This window comes from Zootoca vivipara, chromosome Z (assembly GCF_963506605.1).
Source record: "Zootoca vivipara chromosome Z, rZooViv1.1, whole genome shotgun sequence".
NCBI classification, from domain to species: Eukaryota; Metazoa; Chordata; class Lepidosauria; order Squamata; family Lacertidae; genus Zootoca; species Zootoca vivipara.
Window position 1 is genome coordinate 15,507,611 of NC_083294.1, and position 27,950 is coordinate 15,535,560.

General features: G+C 46.3%; 1 protein-coding gene across 1 annotated transcript; it reads left to right on the forward strand.

The window, feature by feature from the left end:
* The first annotated feature begins 93 nt into the window (after window positions 1-93).
* On the forward strand, window positions 94-25,233 carry PTPA (protein phosphatase 2 phosphatase activator). Its single transcript, XM_035113047.2, has 10 exons — window positions 94-234; window positions 4,420-4,523; window positions 5,810-5,896; window positions 7,966-8,091; window positions 9,222-9,339; window positions 13,159-13,258; window positions 13,669-13,793; window positions 14,337-14,437; window positions 22,295-22,402; window positions 22,524-25,233. The coding sequence occupies exons 1-10, from the start codon at window positions 210-212 to the stop codon at window positions 22,596-22,598; spliced, it is 969 nt and encodes a 322-aa protein (XP_034968938.1). The 5' UTR covers window positions 94-209; the 3' UTR covers window positions 22,599-25,233.
* The last annotated feature ends 2,717 nt before the right edge of the window (window positions 25,234-27,950 follow it).

Sequence of the window (27,950 nt, forward strand, 5' to 3'; positions counted from 1 at the left end):
GGAGGCGATACCCTAAACGTAGAACGCGGTGCCCTCTACCAAGATGGCAGCGTCAGGTTCACTCCGCCCGCCCCCGCCCCCGCCCAGCCCTCCTCTCAGCGACGGCCCCGGTGCCCGTATCCGAGATGGCGAAGCGGCGGTTATTTTCCAGTGTCAGGTGGTGAGAGGTGAAAGGCGGCGACATTGGCGGCGGCGGCGGCTCAAGGAAGATGGCAGAAAGCGAATTGCAGCCAGGTAAGGAAGAAAGCCACCCAGCCCCAGCCCCACCTTGGAGAGTGGCCTACCTTGCAGGGTTGTTGTAACCCATTTCCGTGTCACGGGGACTTGCTCGTGAGGAGGGTTGCTGTGGGGCTACTCAGGACCGGCTCACCCGTGAGGCAAAGTGAGGCGACAGGATCCACCAGAGCAGCAGATCCCCATGTCGATCTCCCCCCCCCCCCCTGTTTCTTCTCTTGCCCCTTCCCTGGTGCCATTTTGGGGTCTGACTCAGGTGGCAAAATATATTGGGGCTACTCAGGGCGTGCCTGAATTGTTGTTGTTGTTCTCAGGGTGAACCTGAGCTGCTGCTGCTACATTCTATCCAGCATAGTGGGTGTTGGCACCCCATAACTGGAACCAAGCCATGAGGTCCCCTAGCCTCACTGCTTCCAGGGTATGCCCCCAAAGCGAGAAATTGGGCATTGAAATGGCAAGTGTAGCTTCAGTATACGAAGTGCCGCATGGCAGGGCAAAATGCTGTAAATAAACCCTGATGTCACACATGCTGCGTAATGAGGTTTGGAAAGAGATCGCAAAGATGTAGTGAGGAGCTCAGTGGTGATGTGGACCCAGGTGTGGGGCACCTGTGAATAGCGGTGGGGCGGGGCGAAGGGTAAATTCCATGCTCGAGGTGGTTACAAAAGGTGCTGAAAATAAAACTGCCAAGATCATGGTGCCATTATGTAAATGTAATGCACGGCCACATTTAGGATGCTGTGCACAGTTCTGCTCCCATCACCTAAAGAAATGAAATTGTGGAGCTGGAAAAGGTTCAGAAAAGGGCCAGTGAAATTATCCAGGGGTGGGGGGGTTGAGGAAAGGTTGCAGCATTTGGGACTTTTAGGGAAAAGGTGAGAAAGAGGCAGCTTGACAGAAGTTTATAAAATGATGCACAACATGGAAAAAGTGAAGAGAGAAAAGTTTCCTCCCCTACTCTGAACATTAGAACAGTGTTTCTCAACCTTTTTTGGGCCACGGCACACTTGTTCCGTGAAAAAAATCACGAGGCACACCACCATTAAAAAAGTTTAAAAAATTAACTCTGTGCCGCCCTATATTATAATTATGACTGTAAGAAACGCTTGCCAAATATTGCTTTCCGGCGGGTCAGCGCTGCCGAGTTTTTAAAAGATCCGGGTTTCTGATCCACCCCACCCGACCCCGCCGTCCCGTATCTTACCCTGTGCGTGTTCTCGGACTTGTGAGAGGACGATTTGGTCTTCATGCCTCCGTGAATTAGCAACAAACTACCTTTTGAATGATGGAGATTAAATATTTTAAAAGTAGCTACTTGAAGTCCGCTCGATTTTCCAAAAAAGAGACACACGTGCGGCACTATTAGCTGCTGGGGGCTGCCATCTTGGCTAAAGGATTCTGGGATGATCCTGTCACGTGAGGCATGGGGAAAATGGAAATAATGAAAGCTGATTGGTCTGTGGAAACTAGAAGGGGCGAAGAAATAGGACGCCCAGGGAGGTGGAGTTTGCAGCTGCAAAATCGCCCTTCTCATCGCCGCACGTCGCGGCACACCAGCCAGCGTCTTGCGGCACACTAGTGTGCCGCGGAACAACGGTTGAGAAACGCTGCATTAGAACTCATGGGCATACAGTGCAGCTAAATGTTGGAAGATTTAGGACAGAATTTAAAAAGTCCTTCACACAGCACATAGTTAGAAACCCTTCCTGTGGTTTCTAGCAAAGAGTACTCTGAAGCGTTACTGTCTACAAGCGTGTCTTGCCAAATGTGGAGGTAGAACTAGCCATTGATAGCCTTCTCCACCATGAATGTGTCCAATCTTCTTTTAAAGCCATCCAAGTTGGTGGTCATCATTGGCTCTTGTGGGAGAGAGTTCCATAGATTAACCATGTGCTGCATGAAGAAGTGCTTCTTCCTTTTATCTGTCCTGAATCTTCCAGCATTCAGCTTCATGGGGGTGTCCATGCAGTCTAGTGCTGTAAGAGAAGGAGAAAAACTTTTCTCTATCCACTTTCTTCATGCCATGTATAATTTCATTGCGTGCTTCTGCCTGACTGGGATGGGTCCCTTGAACTCTGATAATGGCCCTTGCTTGCCCGAATGGATGGAAGAGAGAGATACATGTGCAGAAACTAACCTCTTATATGACAGTAGAATTTACATTTGTTGCCCTACCCACTTTGGCCTGTGGCTCCACCCACCACTGGCAGTCAGACCCTAGAATCATAGAGTTGGAAGAGACCACAAGGGCCATCCAGTCCAACCCCCTGCCAAGCAGGAAACACCATCAAAGCATTCTTGACATATGGCTGTCAAGCCTCTGCTTAAAGACCTCCAAAGAAGGAGACTCCACCACACTTCTTGGCAGCAAATTCCACTGTCGAACAGCTCTTACTGTCAGGAAGTTCTTCCTAATGTTTAGGTGGAATCTTCTTTCTTGTTGTCCAGATGGGAATGCAGCCCTCAAGTTGAAAAGGGTTTCCTAGTTTTTCCCCCTAAACTTAATCTTCCTTGCATGGTTGTGGTGAAGTTTCTTGGAAGAAAACGGGGTGTAAATATGGGCAATGATACTCTACTGGTAACCAATTGAACACCAGATTGGTATAGGAAATGGGACTTTTGTAGTGTATGAATGCAGATTTTCATTTAGCAATGTTGGGTTTAGAGTATCGGGGACCAGCACCCCCCCCCCCCCGAGCCATGAAGGTCATTAGGTGACCTTGGGCCAACATACCTCTCCCTCAGTCTAACCGACCTCAGAGGGCTGTTGTGTGGCTAAAATGTAGAGAAGGGGAGAATGTGTCTGGTGGGATAAGATAAGATCCATGCACAGGGTGCGATTATTTTTGGCAATGAAAGATACAGACTGAATGGCTTTGATGCTTTGACACTCTGCAACCTTACTGGGAGAAAATTTAAGACATTGGCTATCGCCTTTGTGGTTCAGGACTGAAATTCTCTCTCTGTTCACTGCACATTTCGCCGATTCTTGGCTCCCTTGTGGCAATGTGACTACATTCACCTTGTTTTGCTGGAACGGGAATGTAGAGCAGAGCCATTCATCCTGAGAGCCCTCAACTTTAGAAAGGGAGCCTCCCTCTGTGCAGGAGCGGGATGGGATCAGGGCACTTTTGACAAGGCGCTGGATGAGGGGAGTGCTTACCTGCTTCCTGGCTAATAAGGAAAAATGAACCAAACCATCTACCTAGTCTGCTGGTGGTGGGGAGGAGGCTGAGTTCCTGCTGACTTTGCAGCTTGATAATCTGCATTCTCTCTCTCTCTCCCCACCCTTCGTGGCACTCATCCAAAGGTCTCCAGGGACTTTAGAGTGCTTTGCAAGCTCTAAACCTCCTTTGAAAGTCATCCGTGCCAGGGGTTTCTCTCTGGGCTGCAAGTTTGCTCCACTTTTAAGGCCAAAGTGGTTTGTGGAGACAGCTATCTGAAAAGCAAGGGCGCCCTGTTTGCATTTAGGCCCCTCTCCTGAGAGCGGTTGCGTTAAATTTTACTTGCATGTGCTAATTTATATAATCATGGAACTGTGGAGTTGAAAGGGACCCCATGGGCCTCTGCAAAGCAGGAATCACAGCTAAAGAATTCCTGACAGATGGCCTTCCAACCTCCAATTAAGGAGACTCATTTCTTGCAATTTGAATCCACTGGTTTAGATCCTGCTCTCTGGAGCAACAGAAAACAAGCTTGCTCTGTCTTCCAAATAACAACCCTTCAGATATTTGAAAATGATGACTATCAGGGAACAGTGGAACAGACTGCCTTGGAAGCTGATGGACTCTCCTTTACTGGAGATTTTAAAACAGGTTGATTTGCCACATGTCAGGGATTATTTAGCTGTGATTCCTGAATTGCAGGGGGTTGGATTAGATGACCTTTGGGGGATCCCTTCCAATTCTCTGTTTCTGTGATGCTATAAGGTCATCCAAGTTGGTAGCTATCTTTGCCTCTACTGTGGGGGTGAGTTTCAAAGCTGAACTCTGTACTAAGTGAAGTACTCTCCTTTATCTGTCCTGAATATTGGATTTTAATAATGCTCTACATAGGGAGTCAATAGGATAGATAAGTGGATTTTAATAATGGCCTGAAAATATTTTCCTTAGAAAGGAACTCACAGAGTTGAGAATATAGCAACATCTTCACATTCCAAATGGTCTGAATTCTTTCTCCTTCCAGAATCCCCCGAGGAGGCAGCACTGCCTCCTCCCCACCGAAATTTCATGATCCCCAAGAAGGAAATCAACATGGTTCCTGACATGGGGAAGTGGAAACGCTCACAGGTACAGAATGTTTGGTATATTTCTGGGGAGGTACCATTGGCATGTGGGTTGAGCAGGAAATAGTAGTTCCTGCTGAGGGCCACAGATTCACCCCCCCTCCGGGTTAAATGACGCTCCATGCTTTCCCTGCACATAGAAAGCTAACCTGTCTGGGAGAATGGTCCCACTTAGTCTGTGGCAGGGAGCTAAAAAGCCAGCTTTCTACTTTCCATCCTTTGCTGCTGCAGAAGACTGCTGTCTGTCAGCACAGAGTTGCTGGGAGGTTGGAGAAGAGTGGCAAAATCTCATTTTCCAACATCATTCAGTATTGTGGCAGTGAAACACTTTTAACTGACAACAGCCTGACCCAATCAATCTCTGTCACATTCATATCAATTTTGTATTCCATAAGAATGTAAGAAGAGTCCTGGTGGATCAAGCCAAAGACCCATTTAGTCTCGCATCCATTAAATGTTGTTACTGCTTATTAATCGCCTCTTACGTACGTCCCAAGGCGATGTACAAAATATAATAAAAATATAATTTAAAAACCACAGTTCTCACAGTGGCCATTCAAATGCTTCTGGGAAGCCCACAAACAGGAGCCAAGTGCAACAGCAACACTCCCTGGTATTCAGAGGCATCTTGGCAGTGGAGGAAGAACATGATGGCCATTGATAGCCTTATCCCCCAGAGATTTGTTTAAACGCCTGTTATAAGAACTTAAGAGCCTGGTTATTGGATCAGGCCAAAAGACACCCATGACAGTGGCCATCATCCCTGACTGCTGGCCCTTCTCACTAGGGATGATGGGAATTTATTCCAACAACATCTGGGGCCTGAAGTTGAGAAAGGCTGATTCCGAGGGAATCTCTGAACAGTGCCTCTGACAGTGGAGGTTTAATATGTAAGAACCTAAGCAGGGCTCTTTTGGATCAGGCCAGTGGCCCATCCAGTCCAGCAGCCTGTTCCCATAGTGGCCGACCAGATGCCCATTATGGGAAGTCTGAAAGCAGGACCTCAACACAACAGCAACTCTCCTCACTTGTGATTCCCAGCAACTGGCATTCACAGGCACCCTGCTTCCAACAATTAGTCATTACAGCTAATTCAATGTGATGATTCTCAAAATTTGCAGTTGTTTCTCCCTGGCATGCCCATTCCCCATGGATCTCTCTCTCCCCCCAGGGCGGGATAAGCAACATTGCTGGGTTTTTAATGGAATGTTGTCTGGCTAATGATCCATTCTTTCCCTCTCTCTGATATTATTATTATTATTATTATTATTATTATTATTATTATTATAGGCTTATGCAGATTACACAGGCTTCATTCTCAAGCTGAATGAAAGCATCAAGGGCAAGAAGCTGACCTGTGAATACAAAGTCTCTGAGGTAAGCCAAAGTGTGAGGGTTCCATGCTCTTCTCTTTTCGAGTCCAGGCTAGCTCTTCTTTCTGTTTTCCACCAAGCTTTTGAATGGGCTAAAATTATTATTATTTTGGCTGCCGTTGCTGAATTTGTATTTCATCTAACTCTTTTCTATTTTTTAGTTCTGAGTTTGATTTTGGAAGTGCTTCATTTATATATTGTTTCCCAAGGCCAAAAAGTCTCCAAGCGTTTGGTGCATCTAGCTTAGAACTGTCTACACTGCCTGGAAGAGGCTCCCCCAGGATTTCAGGGAGGGGACATTCCCAGCCCTACCTGGAGATGACATCAGGGATTGAACCAATGACCTTTTGTGTGCAAAGCAGATGTTCTACTGCTGAGCAATGTCCCCTTCCCCTGAGAAATAAAGCAAACTTTTAGTCCTCATGGTTCTGAATAACGGCCTCATTTAAAACTTTCTTATACTGAGTCAGACCATTGGTCCAAATAGTTCAGTGTTCTCTACACTGAGTGGCAGCAGCTTTCCAGGGGTTGCAGGCAGGGGGGACGTTCCCAGCCCTACCTTGAGATAGCATCAAGGATTGAACCTGCAACCTTCTGCATGCAAAAAAAAGAAGCTGTGCTGCTGGAATCGGCCTGTACTGAGTCAGAGCGATGGTTGTCTGTATCAGTACTCTCAACACTGGCTGGCAGTGGCTCTCCAGGGTTTCAGGCAGGAGTTTCTCCTAGTCCTACCTGGAGATACCATTGAGGAATGAACATGGGACCTTTTGCATGCAAGGCATGAGCTTTAAGACTTAGATATGCCTCCTTCCCTAAAAATAAAGATTCTGGTCCTCATAGTTCTGAATATGTTTTAACCTGAGTCAGACCACTTGTCCGTCTAGTTCAGGCAGAAGAAATGATGGCTCTTGGCTTGGAGATAGCATGATGCTGTCGATTTCCCTCATCACACTCTCCTCCTGCTGCTCCTGCAGTGCTTCAAGGGCCAGAAAAGCTGCTGGTATTGGCACTTCCCCACGCCCTTCTGACACAGCGAAGGATCGAATTCAGGCTTGGGAGACTAGAGGATTTCTCACGCACAAGGCCTCCGGCAAAGTCAGAGGAGTTGCTCCTGCTGTTTTTGTCCTTTGTCTACTCTTAAAGGAGGAATTCCTTCCCGGAGTATGTGCTGCCCTTTGGAGCGGCAGCATTGCAAGCCCCTACCCCCCATGGTTCAGGAACGGAAAATCCCCCACATCCCAAATGAACATGTTTAAAAAGTATATACAAGAGGATCTGCAGGGCATCTCCTCTTCCTGAAAAGAGTTGGTTCCTATTCACAGCACTAGCCAGCCCCCCCCCTTCTTGGAACTCCATTCTGTACCCCTCTTCTGAGTTTCATTTTGTGTGTGTGTGTGAAAAAAAATGCTCAGCCCTCATTGTGCTAATCTTTGTGGGGTGTGTGGGGGAAAGGGTTACCTCATTAGTTGTCTTTTTTATTAATAAATAAAAATAATGGTGTAGTGGTTGGAGTTATAGACCAGGAACTGGGAGATACCAGGGTTCAAATACTTCCACCTGGCCTTGAAGCTCACTGGCTGTGACCTTGAGCCAGTCACTGCCTTTCTCAGCCTAACCTACCTCACAGGGGTGTTGTGAGGATTAATTGAGGAAAGAGGGAACCTCTGTATGCCACCTTGAACTTCTTGATGGAAAAAAAGGTGGGATATACAGTGGTACCTCGGTTTTCGAATGCAATCCATTCCAGAAGACGGTTCGAGTTCCGAAATGTTTGAAAAACGAAAACTGATAGCTAGGCCTCCGGATCTTGCACTCAGCGGAAGCCACGTGGCATGTTCAACTTCCGAGATGCGTTTGAAAACCAAAGCATTCCACTTCTGAAACGTTTGAAAACTGAGGTACCACTGTAAATGCCATAGATGAAATAAATAAATAAGAAAGAGTAAGTTCTGCCAATGATCAGCCTGGGGTGTGTCCTGACATTTTGAAGCATTTGGTCTCTGGTGAGCAGGATGTGTGATGTGTTTGTGTCTGCCTTCTGCCTAAGTAGACTCCTCTCCCTTCTCTTGCCAGCCAATTGAAAAGCTGGTTGATCTCCTGGACACGCTTGACAGGTGGATTGACGAGACCCCACCAGTGGACCAGCCATCTCGCTTTGGGAACAAGGCTTTCCGGACGTGGTACACCAAACTGGACCAGGTAAAGCAGTGTGTGTGTGTGTGTGTGTGTGTGTGTGTGTGTGTCTGTTTCTGTGGTAGTGAATGGAGTTGCCCAATTCTCTTCTAGCTTCATTTTCATAGGATTATAGAATTGTAGAGTTAGATTGTAGAGTGTCATATAATTGTAGAGTGTCCTATGATTCAGGTATTGCCTTAAAGCCATTTGCTTTTGGTTGGTTTCCTCTGCACATGTTCCTGCTTGTCAACAATCTTTTTAAACTGTGGTGCCCAGAACTGGACACAGTATTCCAGGTGTGGTCTAACCAAGGCAGAATAGTGGTACTATGGCTTTGCTTGATCTGGATTTTGTTCACGACCAAAGGAAATCTTTTTATTTGGCTCTTGCAATGAAGGGTTCTACCTTTGGCATAGTTTGACTTGCTTATTTACCTGTGTACACAAAAGCACCTAGATATGCCTGTTCCCTTCTTCACCGCCACTTGGTAGTCTGTACCATGCTGACTCTGTTTTTTTAATTTTTGTATCATACAATTTATACACCACTTAATTTTTTTAAACCCCCAAAGCTGTTTACAACAAGAATAAAACAATAAAATTATCAGTAAAAACAACTCTTAAAACATTCAAAAAATAAAAGCGGCAATAAGCTTAAAACCAATCCAAACACACAACACACACACACGTGTTATACATGTCTAGGTTAGGCTTGAATGTCTAAGCACAAATGTTTTTTGCAGGTGCCGAAAGCATTCAGTGAAGGTGCCTACCTGGTGTCAATAGTCAGGGAGTTCCAAAATGTGGGTGTTGCCACACTAAAATGTCTTGTAAGTTGGCTCTGAGATGCATGGTGAATTATTGTCAAGGGATAGCAGCCTCTTTTCAGCAAACACAATAAAAATATTTCGGGACCTTTAAAAAAGGAAAAGAAAAGAGACTAGCATATTTTTTAACTCATAAACTTCTACTTTTTAAATAAAAAAAACTCCCCTGCTTAGTGGTGAAATCTCCCTAATTACATTAAAAGAGGAGCTGAAAGCTGTAAGAAAAAGGGGGTGGGGAGAGAGAAGGGCAGAGATCTGAAGCTTCTCAAAGTTTGAGTGTGGGAATAGCACCTGACCAACCTAACACTCTGGCTGTTTGTTCCTTTAGGGGGCTGAGAACCTGGTGGCCACTGTGGTTCCAAGTGAGCTGTCGGAAGCCATCTCCGAAGTGGCAGTGTACCTGAAGGAGTCTGTGGGCAACTCTACTCGTATTGACTATGGGACAGGTATTTGTCACGGGATGAGCAGACCGACCTGGAAGCTTTTCCCCACCCTCCCTGCTTCAGTAAAGGGGCCTGGACCATCCCAGGTGGCCTGCTGAATGTCCTGGAAGCCGCTCTGCTGATGTCTCTGGGAAACCTGCAAGCTGGACAGGTTGTTCCCTGGCAACCAGTATTCAGCAGCAAAATGCCTCTGATTATAGAGGCACCCATTGAGCCCTCAGAGCTGATTGCTGTTGTGGGGTGGTCAGCACCCATCTTTTATGGCATCCTGCTCCTAAAGGAATTTCACTCTATTCCCAGCAAGACTTAGAGATTGGAGAGGCAGCAGCAATGGGCTCTTTGTGCTGTTTCTGCTCAGACATGGTGTTACAAAATTTGTTTTGCTTTCAAAATAACACCTGCTTCTGTAGGAAGAGGCTTTCTTAGATTTGCTTGACTGCTAATGTGTAATAAAAGAAATGAACATTAAAATGACTGCTGAGCTTCAGAATGCCCACGGGCAGGGCAAGCAGATTTGGTGTGCCAGTTAAATGTTTAAAAAAACCCACCTCCAGGCAGGTCTGTTGTCTAGTCGGTTGCAAAACTGCTGTTGGTCACGAGGGGGTGCTATTGTATTGCTGTTAAAAGTGAGGATTGTTCAATGGCGGTTCTCACTTTGTATGGCAAGCCTGCTGCTTTTCCTTTCGGGTTTGATAGTCGTAAAGGTTGTTGATTTCCCCCCCTCCTCTTTTTAATTGAATTTTATTGAAAAATTTCAGTGGACAAAAAAGGTGAAAGAAATGAAACCAAAACAAAAAGGTGCTTGAAACTGTAATACAATACGATACATAAGTATATAAGTAATGTTATTATTCCAATGAGTATGTAATTATTAACAAGTCATTATTAATTTTATGAATGCATTCCAAATATCATTATACAGTGGTACCTCTACTTACGAATTTAATGTGTTCCGAACGCACAGTTGTAAGTCGAAAAATTTTTTAAGTCGAATCCCATAGGAATGCATTGGGGAAAAATTCGTAAGTCGAAGCAACCCTATCTAAAAATTCGTAAGTAGAAAAAATCCTATCTAAAACACATCCAAGATGGCGGACGGAGCTCCATTCGTAAGTAGAAACATTCGTAAGTAGAGGTACCACTGTATTTATCCACACACAATCTGCATCTTAAAAGCAGTCCATTCAAATATTGCAAGAATAGTCATCTCTTCTATCCATTGATCAAAGGGGGCCATAGTATTAGCTTTCCAGTGAATCAATATCAGTCTTTTGGCAGAAGTAAGGACGCAGAGAGCCCATCCACCATGACCAGTTGTCAAACCCCATATCATTGGTATGTGGTGTAGGTCTGTAGGATAATATTATCATCTGACAATTTTAATTTCCACACCCCCCCCAATAGTATTTATACAGCCTAATACAGTCATACCTCGGTTTAAGTACGCTTCGGTTTGAGTACTTTCAGTTTAAGTACTCCACGGACCCATCTGGAGCGGATTAATCCACTTTCCATTACTTTCAATGGGAAAGTTCGCTTCAGGTTAAGTACGCTTCAGGTTAAGAACGGACTTCCGGAACCAATTACACTCATACCTCGGGTTAAGTACGCTTCAGTTTAAGTACTCCGCAGACCGTCTGGAACAGATTAATTCACTTTCCATTACTTCCAATGGGAAAGTTCGCTTCAGGTTAAGTATGCTTCAGGTTAAGTACAGATTTCCGGAACCAATTGTGTACTTAAACCGAGGTACCACTGTATCTCCACAAAAAATTGTAGGTGCATAAGCCATGCATTCCTTTTTATAAACAATATCACATGTTATGCTCTAATTGCCAACATTGTTAAAATCTTTATATAAACATTAAATTAATGAAATTGGGTGGTAATGAGTGCATTGAGTGTGGTCTTTGTCTGGTTTTGGTATAACAGTAATATTTGCTTGATTAAACGTCATTGACAGAATTCCCCTATCAAATATCTCGTCAAATAATTGGCAAGGTTTTGGTGCTGAAAGATCTACATATATTTTATATCACTCAATAGGAAATCCATCGTAAGTGTTTTACCACTAGCCAACTATAAAATTGTTTGCTTGATTTCTATTTAAGATTTTGAGGTTATTAATAGTTGTTTCTGTATATCATTTAGATATGGTAATTTTTTTAAAAAAAATCCTATATCTTCATTCACTGTTTTATTTTGATTGTTATATAATTCTGAATATATTTTTTAAAAAATTGATTGTTAATAGTGATTGAATTTTATATACTTATTCTATTGAATTTTTATATAATTTTTCTATTGACTTTTTCTATTTTTGGATATATACTGCAATGTAGTTCCTAAAAATTCCGACAAGTTCAGAAATCCCGCAAACACTAAGCTGATTCATTAAATTCAGTTCTGTTAGACAGAGTATGCACATAGTTCCCAGATTGAGAATAAGCCTCAATGCTGTCAACAGAAAGAATTTTTAAAAAGTGCTTTCGTGAATGAAACAAAACCTTATAGATAGCATTTTTTTAAAAAAAAAAAGTTGCAAAAAACAAAGTAAATAAAATGAAGAACCACACCACAAATAGCAATGAAAAAAAGAAAACAAGAGTACAAGAGAAAAAAGAGAAAAAGCAAAAAATTGATCTTCTGCTTAAATCAACTTTATGACATCCGTCCATTCTTAACAATGAAATTACAGATCAACTCTTGAGAAGAGAATAATAATAAAAAGAAGAAAGGGGGGGCATCTTAAAATATTTTGCAGAATAGAAATGAAAAATGCCTAAGCACTTAATTCATGACAAAATATGCTTCAGTATATGCTTTCCTGCTTCCTACATTTCTGCCCTTGACAATTGAAAAGTGTTCTGTTCTCTTGAATGTGTGGGACCTCCAGCCTGTGGTCCAGATGTGACCTGCCATACCTTCCCATCGGATCTAGCAGGCTGTTACCTAGACCCATGCCCCACTTGCCCCATATCTGATATCATATGTGTGGCAGGTGGGCTGGAGAAAGCAGGATTGAGCTTTCCTGTGCATTAGCTGACATGCAGGGTTCAGTCCTGCTTGGGGAGCTTCTCTCTACCTCCCCATCATCAAGTGCCAACTTTACCAGGTAGGCAGGGAAACCCACCTGTTAATCATCAGACATCATTATTGTGCCAGGTGATTGACTGGTGGGTGAGATGAAAACTTGGCCTCCCAGGACAAAAACACTGACTTCCCCATCTTAAAGAATGTTGCTTACTTGCCTACACTCATCCTGTGTTTACCAGCTCTCCAGATTAAGATTGGAAGCTCCTTCAGGCATAGACTTGTCTCTCCCTCACCTTAATGTGTGTGAAATGTGGTGTAGCCCCACATTTATAGGTGTCTCTCTGCATAAATGGTTCCGAAATGCTGCCTCCTTCACTACAGACCCTCTCATGTGCTGGGGTTGGCAGAGGGGACTGTCAGGGAGGGTCTTCTTTGTGGTGGCCCCTAAGCTGTAGCACTCGTTCCCTACAGAGGTGTGCCTAGCACCTTCATTGCACAGCTTACAGCAAATGCTGAAGAGACACCACTTTATGATGGTCTTTTGATACTTGAGGTGTATTTTTTTAGGACCCACCTTATTTCTGTGATTGTAAATTGTTTTAAACTGTTTTTTAATATTGTGTTTTAATGCTATTATCCACCCTGGGACTTTAGGGTGAAGGGTGGGAAATAAATAAATAAATAAATGTAGTCATGTTAACATGTAGCCCTCCAAAGCGTCATGCAAGTGCAGAGTGTTTTCGTCCTGTCCTGAAAATTGTTTCCCTTCCTGTCCTTTCATCTCAGGTCATGAAGCTGCGTTTGCCGCCTTCCTTTGTTGCCTTTGCAAAATTGGAGTTCTCCGGGTGGATGACCAGTTGGCCATTGTCTTCAAAGTGTTCAACAGGTGAAGGTGGTGTGTGTGTGTGTGTGTGTGTGTGTGTGAGAGAGAGAGAGAGAGAGAGAGAGAGAGAGAGAGAGAGAGAGAGAGAGAGAGAAAGAAAGAAAGAAAGAAAGAAAGAAAGAAAGAAAGAGGGGGGGGGGCTAAAAATGGACCCTGTGGTATCTGAAAGTGGGTTTTTAATAATGGCTCAGCCCAGGAGAGGATGAAGCCTTTGCTGCAATCTTGCATGAGAGGCGGGGGGGGGGAGGGGAGGGAAGAGAAGAATAAGAATCACTCTCACCACCTTATGGTCAAGAGGGCAGTGAGAGGCTCAAAGGCTTTGTAGGCAAGGCCTCAGGAGAGCACCTTGGAGAGGCTTCCCTGGGGACTAGTCATTTATTTAATAGAATTTAACAATTCCCCTCTTCCTCCAGGTATTTGGAAATCATGCGGAAGCTGCAGAAGACATACAGAATGGAACCGGCTGGCAGCCAAGGAGTCTGGGGCTTAGATGACTTTCAGTTCCTGCCCTTCATATGGGGCAGTTCACAACTGATAGGTAACCAGGGAAAGCTTCCCCACTGCCAACTCCATCTGCCCCCCAACCAGAGCTTATTCCATTTTAAAAAAATCCCCCCCAATCAGGCACAAGGCAATTTTCTCTGTTACCTTGCATGGGGGTCCTCAAACTGTCTGGTGGGAGAAGCAGCTCCTCCCCTTGCCCTTTGCCAGGGACCCTAAGAATGCTAGCCTGTTGATACATCTTCTCTTCTGTGAAATTTGTTCCATTGTGGCGAAGGGGTTGAGGGATGGGCCTAATTTCTCCCTTTCCTTTGCTATTTGTAACTCTGATCAAAGCTCACAGTACTGCCAACCTCAGATATTACCCGTGCTCCCTGTTAACGAGTGATCAGAAATGCCCATTTTGTTGCTGGTTAAGAGAGGACCCTGCTTCTGTTGCATTAGAAGTGATGATGGGCTTGTACCTAGAACAATTCTCTAACCCCCAATTTGCCACACTAAGCTGGGGGGATGGGGTGGTCCTGAAAAGTCTTTGGCATCTAAATGAGAACTGCCCTGAAACATAATGCTTCCTTCTCAGATCACCCAAACATGGAACCTCGGCATTTTGTGGATGAGAAAGTGGTGAATGAAAACCACAAAGACTTCATGTTTCTTGAGTGCATCCTATTCATTACAGAGGTGAGCCCCCACCCCCAATCTTTGCTACTGAATCATTTTATGAGATTTTTCAAAGATGCATACTTTTGTAGATTCCTGCATTGAAGGGGGTTGAACTCAATGACCCTTGGGGATTCTTTCCAACTGTGCAGTTTTATGATTCTATGCCAGATCATATCTGGGCTCCTCCCCTCCACTTCCCAACCCTCCTATCTGCGCTTTGTGAGATCTCCTTTCCGACATTCTTATGGGCCAAGTTCCAACAGTATCGACCTCAAAGCAAATTAGCAAAAGAGGCAGAGAACTCAGGAAGCTGAGGGAGTGAGGGAGGTAGAAGCAAAGGAGAGGAATGGACCCCTGCAAAATAGCATGAGCTTCTTCGGCATCTTGGCCACTGTAAGAACAGAATGCTGGACTAGATGGGTCTTTGGCCTGATCCAGCAGCCAGGCTCTTATTTCCCCTACGGTTCCTGGTGCCCGGTGGATACCTAGTTCTTTAAGGCGTCTGAAAGGAATTGAAACTGCTCACATGCTAATGTTATGGTACAAATTACAGTGCAACAGCATTTGGAATAGTGTGTAGAGTTCTGGCCATCAGCCTCAAAACGGATGTTGTAGAGTTGTAAAAGATTAAAAAAACAGCAACCAGAATGATCAAGGGGTGTGTGTGGAGTGACTCACCTATGAAGAAAGATGGCAGTGTTTGGGACTTTGTAGAGAATGTGGATAGAAAAGCCTAATTTAAAATGGGTAAGAACCATAATTCAATGGTAGAGTACCTGCTTTGTGAGCAATAGGTTCCAGGCTGAATCCCTAGTGGCATCTCCAGGTAGAGCTGGGAATGTCTCCTGCCTGAAACCCTGGAGAACTGCTGTCAGTTGGTGCAGGCAATACTAAGCTAGATGGGCTAATGGGCTGATTCAGTGTTCTTCCTTAATTCAGCCCTTTATTCAGAACCACGAGGACTAGACTCTTACTTTTTTGGGATGTGTGTGTGCTGTGGCTCAGTGGTAAAGCTTCTACCTGCTTTGCAGGTAGAAGGCCCCAGGTTGATTCACCAATAACATCTCCGAGTAGGGCTAGGATGTTTCCTGCCTGAAACCCTGGAGAGCCTCTGCCAGCCAGTGTAGACAGTACTGAGCTAGATGGACCAGTGGCCCAACTCAGTATCGAGCAGCTTTCTATGTAAAGCCTTGCACTGGCAGTTTGCAGAGGGATTCATGGTCCTCATTCCATAGTGTCTTGTGTATGGATGGTGGTCGTTCCTGTTTAATTTTTTAAAACTAGGGAAGGGAAGAAATGATGTTGTATGACTTGCCTGGCTTTTCTTGAGCTTAAGAGTGACCTGATCTTTGCAAACCCTGCCCTTAGGGGTGCAATGGAATGTGCTCCCCTTTCCCTCTCCTCCTTGCTACTTTGGAGAGCATTCACAATGTTTTGAACTTGGGTGCTCTCCCAAAAGAAACATCCCTTTAACAAAGGGCTATAGCACAATGTGGGATGCGGGTGGTGCTGTGGTCTAAACCACAGAGCCTAGGGCTTGCTGATCAGAAGGTCGGCGGTTCGAATCCCCGTGACGGGGTGAGCTCCCATTGTTTGGTCCCAGCTCCTGCCCACCTAGCAGTTCAAAGGCACGTCAAGTGGAAGTAGATAAATAGGTACCACTCCAGCAGGAAGGTAAATGGTGTTTCCGTGTGCTGCTCTGGTTCGCCAGAAGCGCCTTAGTCATGCTGGCCACATGACTCGGAAGCTGTCTGTGGACAAATGCTGGCTCCCTCGGCCTATAGAGCGAGTTGAGCACCACAACCCCAGAATTGTCTGTGACTGGACCCAATGGTCAGGGGTACCTTTACCTTTACTGTACCTTTTATAGCTCAGTTATCTTTCTCCTTGGTGGGCATTGCCCTTTTGCCTTTTTCTGTGCTAGGCCACTAGATGGCACCAGAGTACTATTTATGGTGTCTGCCAGCATTGAGAGCCTTCTATTGGCCTCTAGTGGATGAGCATGATCCTTGCAACACCAACAAAATAACATGGAAGGAATTTTATTTACATGTTCTACCCATAGAGGGGAAACAACCCTTTAGTTTCTGCTTCCAAACCTCATTGCTCAATAAGCACACTTGGCTGATTGGTTGAGCCCCCTCAAGTTACAGCTGTCATACCAAAGCAATCATTTGGGGGAAATATGACTATTGCCCCAATCTCTTGTTTCCCTAAACCAGGGCACATGTCAGCTACTTGCCATGAGTTTGGACATAGACATCCTGGTGGTGCCGTCTGGGCATTGCTGGACTCATAACTCCAATTATCCATGGCCATTGGCCAAGCTGGCTGGCGGTAGGGGTGGTGGGAGCACTGGCGAGAGAAGCGCTGCCAGGCTGGGGAAGGCTGGGTTGGTGGATTTTTTATTTTTCGAAACTCCCCCCTTGCCTCCAGGTATCTTCAAATGCTTGAACAGCACCCCTTTCAAATCACACCCCTCATTCCCCTGGGGTTGGGGAACATAAGAAGAGCATGCTGGCTCAGGCCAGTGGCCCACCTAGTCCAGCATCCTGTTTTCACAGTGGTCAGCCAGAAGCCCACTAGTGGCAGCCTAAAAGCAGAACCCAGGGCCAAGAGCACTCTCCCCCTCCTGTGATTCACAGCAACTGGTATTCAGAAGCATTGCTGCCTCCAACCATGAGATCAAAGCATAGCTATCATGGTTAGGGTAAAGGTAAAGGGACCCCTGACCATTAGGTCCAGTCGTGACCGACTCTGGGGTTGCGGCGCTCATCTCGCGTTATTGGCCGAGGGAGCCGGCGTACAGCTTCCAGGTCATGTGGCCAGCATAACAAAGCTGCTTCTGGCGAACCAGAGCAGCACATGGAAACACCGTTTACCTTCCTGCTGTAAAAGGTAAAGGTAAAGGGACCCCTGACCATTAGGTCCAGTCGTGACCGACTCTGGGGTTGCGCGCTCATCTCGCATTATTGGCCGAGGGAGCCGGCGTATAGCTTCCAGGTCATGTGGCCAGCATGACAAAGCCGCTTCTGGCAAACCAGAGCAGCACATGGAAACGCCGTTTACCTTCCCGCTGTAGCGGTTCCTATTTATCTACTTGCATTTTGACGTGCTTTCGAACTGCTAGGTGGGCAGGAGCTGGGACCGAGCAACGGGAGCTCACCCCGTCACAGGGATTCGAACCGCCGACCTTCTGATCAGCAAGCCCTAGGCTCAGTGGTTTAACCACAGCGCCACCTGGGTCCCAGCTGTCATGGTTAATAGCCATCAAATAGCCCTCGCCTCCTCTATGAATTTGGCCAGTCATCTTTTAAAGCCATCCAAGTTGGCGACCATCATTGCCTCCTGTGGGAACTAGTTCCGCAGTTAAACACTGTGCTGTGTGAAGAAATCCTTTCTCTTGTCCATCCTGAACCTTCTAGCATTCATCATCATTGGATTCTTGTGACTTCTACTGTTACAAGGGAGGGTGAAGGCGACGGAGCAGATCCTAGAGCAGGAAAAGCGAATGTTGGGTGACTATTTGCAAGTTCTGCCCGAGTTGGCGTTATTTTAAAAAAAAGTCCCAGAGAAGGGCAGGGCAGCCCTTTTCCCTATTTCACTCTGCCTCCCAAATTTGGAGGGTTTTCTTGGGGGGGGGCAAGGGAGGCTGGGCTCTGGTTTCAGCTGGTAAGGAAGCAAATGACAGGAAGGTGCTGTGCTGAGCTTGTCCCCCTCTCCCTCCCTCCCCGCCAATACCTCCCTCCTCATTTTTTTAAAAACCGACAGAGGAACCTTTTACAAAAGGCTTATTCTCTTGGGAACGGAGAGGCAGGAACGCAGCGTCTGTGAGTAATTTCCTGCTCAATATGGCTGCCCTGACTCACTCTGTTCCCCTGGGGTCACTGCGGGTCTGTGGCGCTCCCGCTCTCTCCCCCTCCCCCCCCCACTCTGCTTGCCTACTTTTCTTCTCTCCCTTTGTGGCTAGAATGAGCCACAGGGTTCTCTGCGTGTGTGTTTGTGTATGTGTGTTAGTTTTTTCCTCCTCCCTATTCCCCCCCTTTCCTACTTCCAAACAATAGCAAAAGGGCTTCAGCGAGAGCAGATGTTGGTTTGGAAAAGCTGTGCCCGCCTGGGTGGGGTGTTGTTTGTGTTCTAGTTCTTTGGGGTGCACAAGAGTCTGGTCCTCGCAAGCCAACCTGTTTTTCTTCATTTTTTTCAAGAGGCAATACCCATTTTGAATGCCACCAGCAATCTGTCTGAAATTTTAAAGTCTCGAGGGCCCGGATGTGGGTGGTTAGGAGGGGACCAGCTTTCTTTGCACTACAAGACAGGGTGGCGAATCTTACCGAAAAGCCCCAAAGTGAAGCCCACAAACAGGACCCTAGTACAAGAGGAGCTCTCCTCTCCCGAAGGTGGGTATTTAGAAGTACTTATGCCTCCATCTGTGGAGGCAGAGGCAGAGGCAGAGGCAGGCTAGTAGCTATTGATAGCCCTCTCATCCTCCATGAATTTGTCCAATCCTCTTTTAAAGCCAGCCAAGTTGGTGGTCATTACAGTTCAATTGCCAGCATTTCCAAGATAGGCTGGGCAGGTCACCTGCCTGGAGACCCATCTTAGGCAATACTGAGCTATACAGACCCATGGTCCTGGCTAGGATAGGATAAGATAGGATAGGATAGGATAGGATAGGACAGGACCTGAGGATCATCTGTTCCAACCTCCTGCAATGCAGGGATATGCAGCTGACCCTTACGGGGATTAAATCTGCAATCTTGGTGTTATCAGCACCACATTCTAACCAACTGAGCTTCTTTTTTCCTAAGTTCAGGGACTTCCTACCCCCAAAGCCCATGACCTGTGAACTGCACTGTGGAAAGTATGAGAAACCACTGATGCAACTTCAGCATTTTCCCAAGTTCTTGAAGATTAGGAGCCTGCAACAATAAAGGTTTGCCCCAGTGCAAAGGCATGCTCTTTTACTTTTTTGATTTTTCCCATCCCACCTCCTCTCTTTGGAAAATGACAAGGCTGCATTAACATGCATAGTGCCCCTGAATGGCCATAGCTCAGTGATTAGAGGACCTGCTTTGCATGCAGAAAGTTCCAGATTTAATCCTCACAGGCATCTGCAGGTAGGGCCAGGAGAGACACCTTGTATGAAACCCTGTGCCAGCCAGTGAAAATGGTCCTGAGCTAGATGAGCCCCTGCGGTCTTGCTTCCTGTGGACGGCGCTGCACTGTGCTGTCTCTTCAAAGAAGGAAACTTAGTACAGTTGTACCTTGGAAGTCGAACGGAATCCGTTCCGGAAGTCAGTTTGACTTCCAAAACGTTCGGAAACCAAAGCGTGGCTTCTGATTGGCTGCAGGAAGCTTCTGCAGCCAATCGGAGGCTGTGGAAGCCCTGTCAGACGTTTGGCTTCCAAAAATAGTTCACAAACTGGAACAGTCACTTTTGGGTTTGCGGCATTTGGGAGCCAAAATGTTTGAGAACTAAGCTGTTCGAAAACCAAGGTGTGACTGTATTTTAACCCACTGAGGGCTGAACTCTTGACTGCTATCATGAGGAATTCCAGCCTACATTTTTGTTCTGGGAACTCAGGCTCACACAGCCTGTCCTGTATGCAAGGGGGAAGCTTCCTGGGAAAAGTTTGGCTTGTCTTATTTTTTCTGGCGCTCATGTACACTGACAGGAAGTGGAACTTAACATCCATTGCAGCTGTTGGGGGTGGACAGAGGATATTCTTTTTATGTCTTCCTTTCTTTTTCCTTTTTACCCAGAGTGCTTCAGTGCTGAGGTCACCAGATTCTAAACATATGACTGAGCTCTTTCTGTCCCTCTACTCCCAAACATCCCTGTGTGCACATGAACACCCACCCACCCACATCTTCCTATATACATAAATTGTAAGGCTATTAACATGTAGCCCCCATTGGAAGGTTTGTAGTGGCTCATCACAATCCTGGATTTGCAGGAAGGAACAACTCAACAGGCCACAAAAGTGAGCTTAGTAGTTGCATGGGATAAGAAGGAGAAGCTTTTCTTTAGGAATTTTTAGCTGTGATTCCTGCATTGCAGGGGGTTGACGTAGACACCCATTTGGGCCCTTTATAGTTCTACGATTATTTGAGGGGTTAATGTGGAGGGAATGGCCAAGGACTTGGTGAGCAGAGGAACTGCTAGTATATATATCTATATGCATAGACAGATGAACACACAGACACACACTGTGGGATGCTTTTTCACTTGTACAAACCTACCTGTAACAACAACTGTTTGGGCTTCCTGCACTGGAGAAGTAAGTTCAGAAATGCAGTCTCATCCCCTCCTGCTTTTAAGGGATAGCCATGACTGTTTTGGCAGTTTTGGATTTTGGAAGGGGGAGGAGGAGGAAGTGAGGTTTTCTTCTTCTTCAAAACACCCCTGCATTGTCAAAAGTTCCTTATTTTCCCAAGTTCCTTTTTTTGGCCTTGTGGTTGATGATGTCACTGAAACTTCGCACAACAAGTTTGCCTCCATTCCCCCTGCCTTCCCTTGAGAGTAAGTTGCATTCTCTGGGTGTGTCCAGAATCTATTTCTCTCTTCCGCCCCCACCCCCGCCACTCCCACTCCAGTCTCAAACTGAGTTCCCCCCACCCTTGTTTTCCCCATACCTTTTCTGTGGCTTATCTTGGTCTCTAGAAACTGCTGTATTTTATTTAATAATACCTTATTGACTTATACCTCACTCTTCCATTAAAACAACAACCCACTAACAGTCAAAGCGAAACATATGTCAAACCAACAATCCGTTGTTGTTGTTTTTGCTGCTGCTGCTGCCGTTGTTGCCCAGGACATTAAATGGACACACAATTTAAAAACAAAGCAAAAGCATCCTAAAGCAGATCAAAATATTGCAATCTATTTTAGAGTTAGAAACATACCTAAAGCAATTATAATTAAAACTAAAACGTTGTTAAAAACATTAAGTTCAGCAACAATGTTTTTTAACTATATGAGTAGCAGAAAACCATCTAGGGTGGTGGTTCGATGACAAGAGAGTCAAAGGACTGCTAAAGGAGGATAAGGAGATTGTGGCAGCGATGCTTTTGAATCTCAGTTGCTGGCAGGCACAGGAGAGGAGAGTGCTCTTGTGCTCAGATCCTGCTTGCGGGTTTCCCAGAAGAGGCATCTGGTTGGCAACTGTGAGAACAGACGCTGGACTAGATGGGTCAGCAGGGCTCTTCTGATGTTCTTAAAACATTCTAAAAGCAATTATGATTTTTTTAAAAATCCATCCAACGATATTGGGATTGTCAGGAGCAGTCTTTTTCAGCCATCAAATGCCTGGGTAAACAGGAATGTTTTGAAATTTCTGTTGAAAGCGGAGGGAGACAGGATGCACCTTGTTAGGGAAGGCATTTTGCAATGGGAGAGCCAACACCAAAAAGGCCCCATCGCAGGCCAGCGTCAGGTTTTGCTTCCATTCTGCGTAGTAAATTTAGGTGGCTATAAAAGATGGTGATAAATAAGAATTATTGAATCATAGAACTGTAGTAAATGTACCTGTAAATAGAACTGTAGTGTTTGGGTCCCATCATTGCAGGAGTTGGACTAGGGTCATGATGCCTGGGGTAAGGGATTCCTTTGTGCACATGTCAGGAGGAGGAACAGCAGGTTCCAGTACTAGAGCCAGGCTAGAGGGGAATGGTGTAAGCACCAGAGCTGCCCTGCCTTTGCATTTCTGCAGAGCAGATTTCATCGGCCTGGATGATGGCATCCATTGGGAAATAGGGAGTAGAGATCAAGTACCTGTGTGGTTAAGGACACTGGGGACATCCTGTCCAGCAGTGGTCTGGAAAGGGGTGTGCCAGTGCCTTGTGGTGATGGCTTGTCTGTGTCTTGTCTTCCAGATGAAGACAGGCCCATTTGCTGAGCACTCCAACCAGCTGTGGAACATTAGCGCTGTCCCTTCATGGGCGAAGGTCAACCAAGGGCTCATTCGCATGTACAAAGCAGAGGTAAGGTCAAAGCAGAGGGAGGTGGGCCTGGAGCAAAACCTCTCTCCAACTCAAGTTGTGGAGTGGGTGGGTGGGTGTTGAAAGAGGTCCCAGCCAAATGTTCTCTTTGTCTTCTTTCCAGTGCCTGGAGAAGTTCCCTGTGATCCAGCACTTCAAGTTCGGCAGCCTCCTCTCCATTCAGCCTGTTGCATCTTAAGGAAGTTTTGGAGCGTATTCTTTCCCCCATTTCTGGAAAAAAGAGAGGGGGTCAGAAAACACTGGAGAAAGCAGGGTGAAGGGCCAGAGCTCTCCCTATCCAGCCCCACCCCCACCCCTCAGGCAATGCAGTCCATTCATTTCCACGGATTATTTTTTCCCAACTTTTGGGGGTGCAGGACAAACCACTGGCGCTCTTAAAGACCCCTCCCCCTGCATTTTGAAGAAGGGAAAACCCACCTTGGAATGTGATCCCATGACTTTTAACACTGGACCACAACAGTATGTGCCCTTTCTTTTGCTCTCTCTCCCCCTGCACAGGACTATCCTTTGCACCCAATGCTTTTGTTCTATTTTATATCTATATTTTTTAAAGCCTGCTGTATTCCAGTCTGGGGAATCCAGTCTGGTATCACCCTGAGGGGCTCCACATTTCCTATCTGAGGCCTCCCTAAATGTTTTTATTCCTGGTTGCAAAAGTGTAAGGGGGCATCTGTGTTCTCCCCCCCCCCCCAGCCATCTTAGTTATGGGTCCTGTCTGCATCATCAAAACCTGTCTCTAACCTACTTGAGCTGTGACTTGGCTCCTTCACAGAGAAACCAGGGGCTAGTAGTTTAGGGAGGAAATGGGGTGCCCTCCCCCGATTCCCAGTACTGTTGCCAAACTAAATGTGTTATGCTTTTGGAGAGAGGCAGGACCATCAGTTCAGCTTCAAGCTGGTTCGGATGCATCCCATTTCATGATCCCCTTGGAGGCAACATGTTGTCAAGTGCTCCCTCCTGCAAACAGGTTCACAGAAATTTTTGCAGGCACCAACTAAAAAAAAAACTACCCTCCATCTACATACGAAGAGGGATTGTCAGGGGGGTTGATGCAAAGCTTTTGGGTGATCTTTGCAATAAAAAATAAAAAAATCAGAAAGGTGTTCAAGAACGTGGCTGTATGCTCCCCTTGCAAAGTCTGCTGGGCTGCTTCAGAAAGACCTGGGCTTTACTTCATTCAACCCAGGCAGCACTCAGGGGTTTTTGCTACACTTGGCAGGGCTCTTAACAATTTGGTTGAATGCTGCCTGGGTCCTGTGCAGCCCTGAGTCCTTCACCATGCAAAGTTTTGTGCAGGTGATAATTAATTTTGGCTTGGATTTTTACAGAGAGTTGCTTGAGAGCTCCTTTTCCTAGGAGCTAGTAGAAGAACTGTCAGCCAAAGGTTTGCTAGGCTGAGCAAAACTGGTTTGAGCTCATTGGGAACTGTCCCGACTCTAAACTAGGCAAAAGACCTTGCTGTGCCCTGCCTTGGTGTTAATCCTTTGTTTCTTTCAACCACAGGATCACCCTTCCCCACTGCTAGTTACTAAATTCTGATGGTAGGTTATTTTTTATTTTGCTTGTTGGAGATAGCCTTTAAAAATAATAATTTTAGGCATTGCCAAAAATTGCCTTTATTGTCCCCTTTTCCAATGGCTGGACTCCTTTTTGATGGCGATATCATGAGTGTGGACCTTTAGGTGTTCAGAGGTGGCTCTACCTTGGCTGAACACTACCTCTGTCTAGACCTTGTTCTAATCTCTGCCCTCTTGACTGGTTCCAAGGGAATGGAGCATTTTGGCATTTATTTAAGGTCTCCCTTATTTCTCTTCTTTTGGAGGCTTGTGTGCAAGTTCATGTTTAAACAGACCCCAAAACAGGAGGCTTCAGCCACTTTGTATGGACTGCACATCCTACTTGTATCCTGCTGTGAGTTTGCAGCTTCTTTAACTCTTGGTGCAGAGCATAGGAGCTTTGTGAGAGAGATGTGCAACCCTTCATAGTACGTTGTTGGACTCCATCAGCACCAGCTGCGAGTCCTAACAACATTGGGAGGGTCCTGCCCCTCATCTAAGTGGTAGGCATGAGAAGGAAGGTGTATAAATGTTGGAGTTGCACCCCCCCTTATTTGCATATCCTACATGGAAAAACTAGCACAAAGTCATTATATGTGTAATAGCTGGAGATGAGCTTTCTTTTGACCCATCCACTTAAAAATCACACCCCTTTTCCACATTAAACCCTCCACACACTTAGTTGGAGATAGACAACTTAAAGAAGTTTGGAGTTGGCTTGAGAGAGAGTGGTTTCACATTTCAGGGACTGAAGCATTAATGTTTCATTTTGCTCTCGCCTCTGGGTCAAACAGGCTTGGCAGGTTTTGGAACTAAAAGCTTGGCAAACCTGTTTATCTAAGATGTGTCTGCCAGGGCAGCGGGCTCCCTTGGCCAGCTTGCAAATTGGAACAGGATACCTCCCTGTTAGTGTATACACACCATCCTTTGAGAGGGCCTAATTTTGGCACTCCTGAATGCATCAACCATTAGTGGTGTAACAGCTGCCTCCTCTTTCGCCTTCTGCAAAAACCTGGGTCCTTCATCATAGCTCAACTCCTCCTATGGACCACCCACTCTCCTGTTCCTTGGGCATGGTTTCTGTCGCCTCTGCTGTCTGTTGCAAATACCCCCCACCCAAGAAGCACATGTAACTCCCCTTGGCTTAGAATCACCACCTGACAAGGCTCTCTGCGCATGGCACTCTTTCCTGACTCCTCTGGTTTCCTCTAGCATTGTGGTTTGAATTAAAAACAAGAAAAACTTTCATGTTTTGCATCTAATGGCTGTCGTGGTTTGTTTGGCGTGAGGGGTTGGTACAGTCGTATGGAAGGGGATAGGGGCAGATTTTTTTTTTCTTGCAGCACTGAAAGCCCTGGGTTCAATCCCTGACATTTGGACCAGCCCAATACATTCTGCTGCTTGAGGCAAAACAGAAAATGCTGCCCCCCCTGCCACTGCCTCCTTGCCTCCTTCTCTGCCCCCATTGCTGCTACTACTGCCTCATCCAGTGCTGCCACCTGAAGTGACTGGAGGTGGCCTCGGGAAGCCTTGGTGCATTGAAGGGGTTGGTGATGAGTGACAAGTAAAGGAGGCAGCAAGGGCTGCACTCCTTGGGAGCCCAGATCTGCCGCTCCTCCCAAATGCAATGGCCTTACTCTAGATAGAGGGTGGGTTGGCCCTGCATGACATCTCTAGGTAGGTTTGGGTGACACCCCTGACCCTGAAATCCTGGAGAGCTGCTGTCAGTGTGTGTAGATAGTACTGAGCTAGATGGAACAATGGTCTGACTCTGTATAAGGCAGCTCCCTAATGCGCCTATTTAATTTGGCCTTTTATTCAGAACTACGAGGACTAGTTTATTACTTTATTTAAAAGGAAGGGCCATAGCTCAGATGTAGGACACCTGCTTTGCTTGCAGAAAATCCCAGGTATGATTGTGACCTGAATCTTCAACTGCCAGTCAGTGTTGACAGTACTGAGCTAGTTATGACTCAGTATAAGGTTCCAATGTTCCTGAGAAGGACTGTAGTTTAATGGCAGAGCATCTGCTTTGCTTGTGGAAGGTTGTGGGTTCAATCCCAGACAGCATCTCCAGGTATGGCTGGGAATGTTCCCTCCTTGAAACCCTAGAGTTGCTGCTGGTTTGTGTAGATAGTACTGAGCTAGATGGACCAATGTTCCCATTAATTTCAGCCCTTTATTCAGAACCTTGAGGACTAGAATTTTACCTTTATGGCAGTGGTTTTCAACCAGTGTACTGTGGCACCCTGGGGTGCCTTGAATGATGGGGTGGGCAACACTGGTCCTTGTCCCTCTTTCCTTCTCTCCCTCCTCTGATGCCCTCTTGCGTCGCTGCCTCTCAAAGGCTTGCACAGCTGTTTGTTGCAGCAGCCCTGTCTACAAGCTCCCCAGGCAAATGGTGCCTCTGGGGCAGGCCAGGGGGTGCTAACTGCCAGGAACTGATGCGATTTCAGAGTAAGCAAGCAAATGGTTGAGGGAGCCCAGGCAGCCAGTCTGCCAGCCCTTGCTATTGGGAATGGACAGAGGGTCCCAGACCCCTTTGGGGCAGTGTGAGGAGGCACTTCTCTTTGGGGTGGGGGTGGGCACCTCAGAGACCAGAGGTGGCTGCAGTGACTGCCGAGAGGACTCTCAAGTAGAGAGGAGAGGAGGCTGAGGGAACACTCTACAAGGGAGGGTGTTTGAAAAAGGTAAGAGGCTGCCAGTTCTACAGGCAAGTGGTGACATAACGGGGCTCCTGAGCCCCATAGGGGGGGCTACAGAAAGAACATAGTTTGTCGAGGGAGCCATGGACTCAAAAAGGTTGAAAACCTGCTTTAGGGGATGCAAAAGGCTGCAGGTTCAATCCTCAGCATTGCCACGTTTGCCTGGCAATAAAACCTCAAACCCAGTTGGATCTGTTCCAGATTACCTTTAACCCATCTCAAACTTGAGGCTCCACCCATTTCCCCCTCTGCCCATGCCCACTACTGCAGTGTGGGTCCTGGGATTGAAAGTCCCCCAGCCTAGTTTAATGGAATGTTAATCCTGTAACGGACCTTCGTGTACTCACCATAGAATAGTTGCAAGCCAGAACACATTCCGATGACCAGTCCCTGCCCTGAAATACTTACGAGCTAAAAATAAGCCCTCTCTATGCCTCAAAACAGAAGATCTGCAAAGTGAGGGCATGGCAGGGAAGTGTGTGTTGTGGAAGGCTGAGCTCTGCCTGTCTTCCTACAGCTTGCCCTGTCAGGCCCTATTTCCTTGTTTGTTGCATTTATATACCACCTTTTATCCAGGCACCCCCCAAACTGCGGCCCTCCAGATGTTTTGGCCTACAACTCCCATGATCCCTAGCTAACAGGACCAGTGGTTGGGGAAGATGGGAAATGTAGTCCAAAAAATCTGGAGGGCCTAAGTTTGGGGATGCCTGTTTTTATCCAAGGAGCTCAAGGGGCTATACATGCTTCTCTCCCTCCTCATTTAATTCCTAACAACATTGATAGGTAGGTTATAGGCTGAGAGGTCACCCCGTGAGCTTCAAGGCAGCGGGGTGGGGGCTGAACCCTGGTCTCCTTGGTCCTAGTCTGACACTTTTAACACAGCCTTTCTCAACCTTGGGTCCCCAGATGTTGTTGTACCACAGCTCCCATCATTGGATGATGAGAATTGTAGTCCAACATCACCTGGGGACCCAAGGTTGAGGAAGGCTGCTATAACCACTGTACCACACTGGCTCTTTTCTGCCTGCTGCTATGCTCGGCCTCCATTTTGGGTGGCAGCAATTGCTTCTGAATACCAGCTACTGGAAACCTTAGGAGGGGAGAGTACTGTTGTGCTTGGCCACTGTGGGAACAGGATTCTGGACTAGATGGGCCAATGACCTCATTCATAGCCTGCCTCTGCTGTTGGAGGCAGTAATGTATCTGAGTACCAGTTTCTGCAAATCACAAGTGGGGAGTGTTCTCAAATCCTGTTTTTGGACCTTCCTG

Excerpts from the sequence above, each read along its gene's own strand:
- PTPA (XM_035113047.2), top strand. The coding sequence starts at position 210 with ATGGCAGAAAGCGAATTGCAGCCAG. Across the intron at positions 13,259-13,668 it reads GTCTTCAAAGTGTTCAACAG|GTATTTGGAAATCATGCGGA; the intron begins GTGAAGGTGGTG and ends CTCTTCCTCCAG. Across the intron at positions 22,403-22,523 it reads TTCGCATGTACAAAGCAGAG|TGCCTGGAGAAGTTCCCTGT; the intron begins GTAAGGTCAAAG and ends TCTTCTTTCCAG.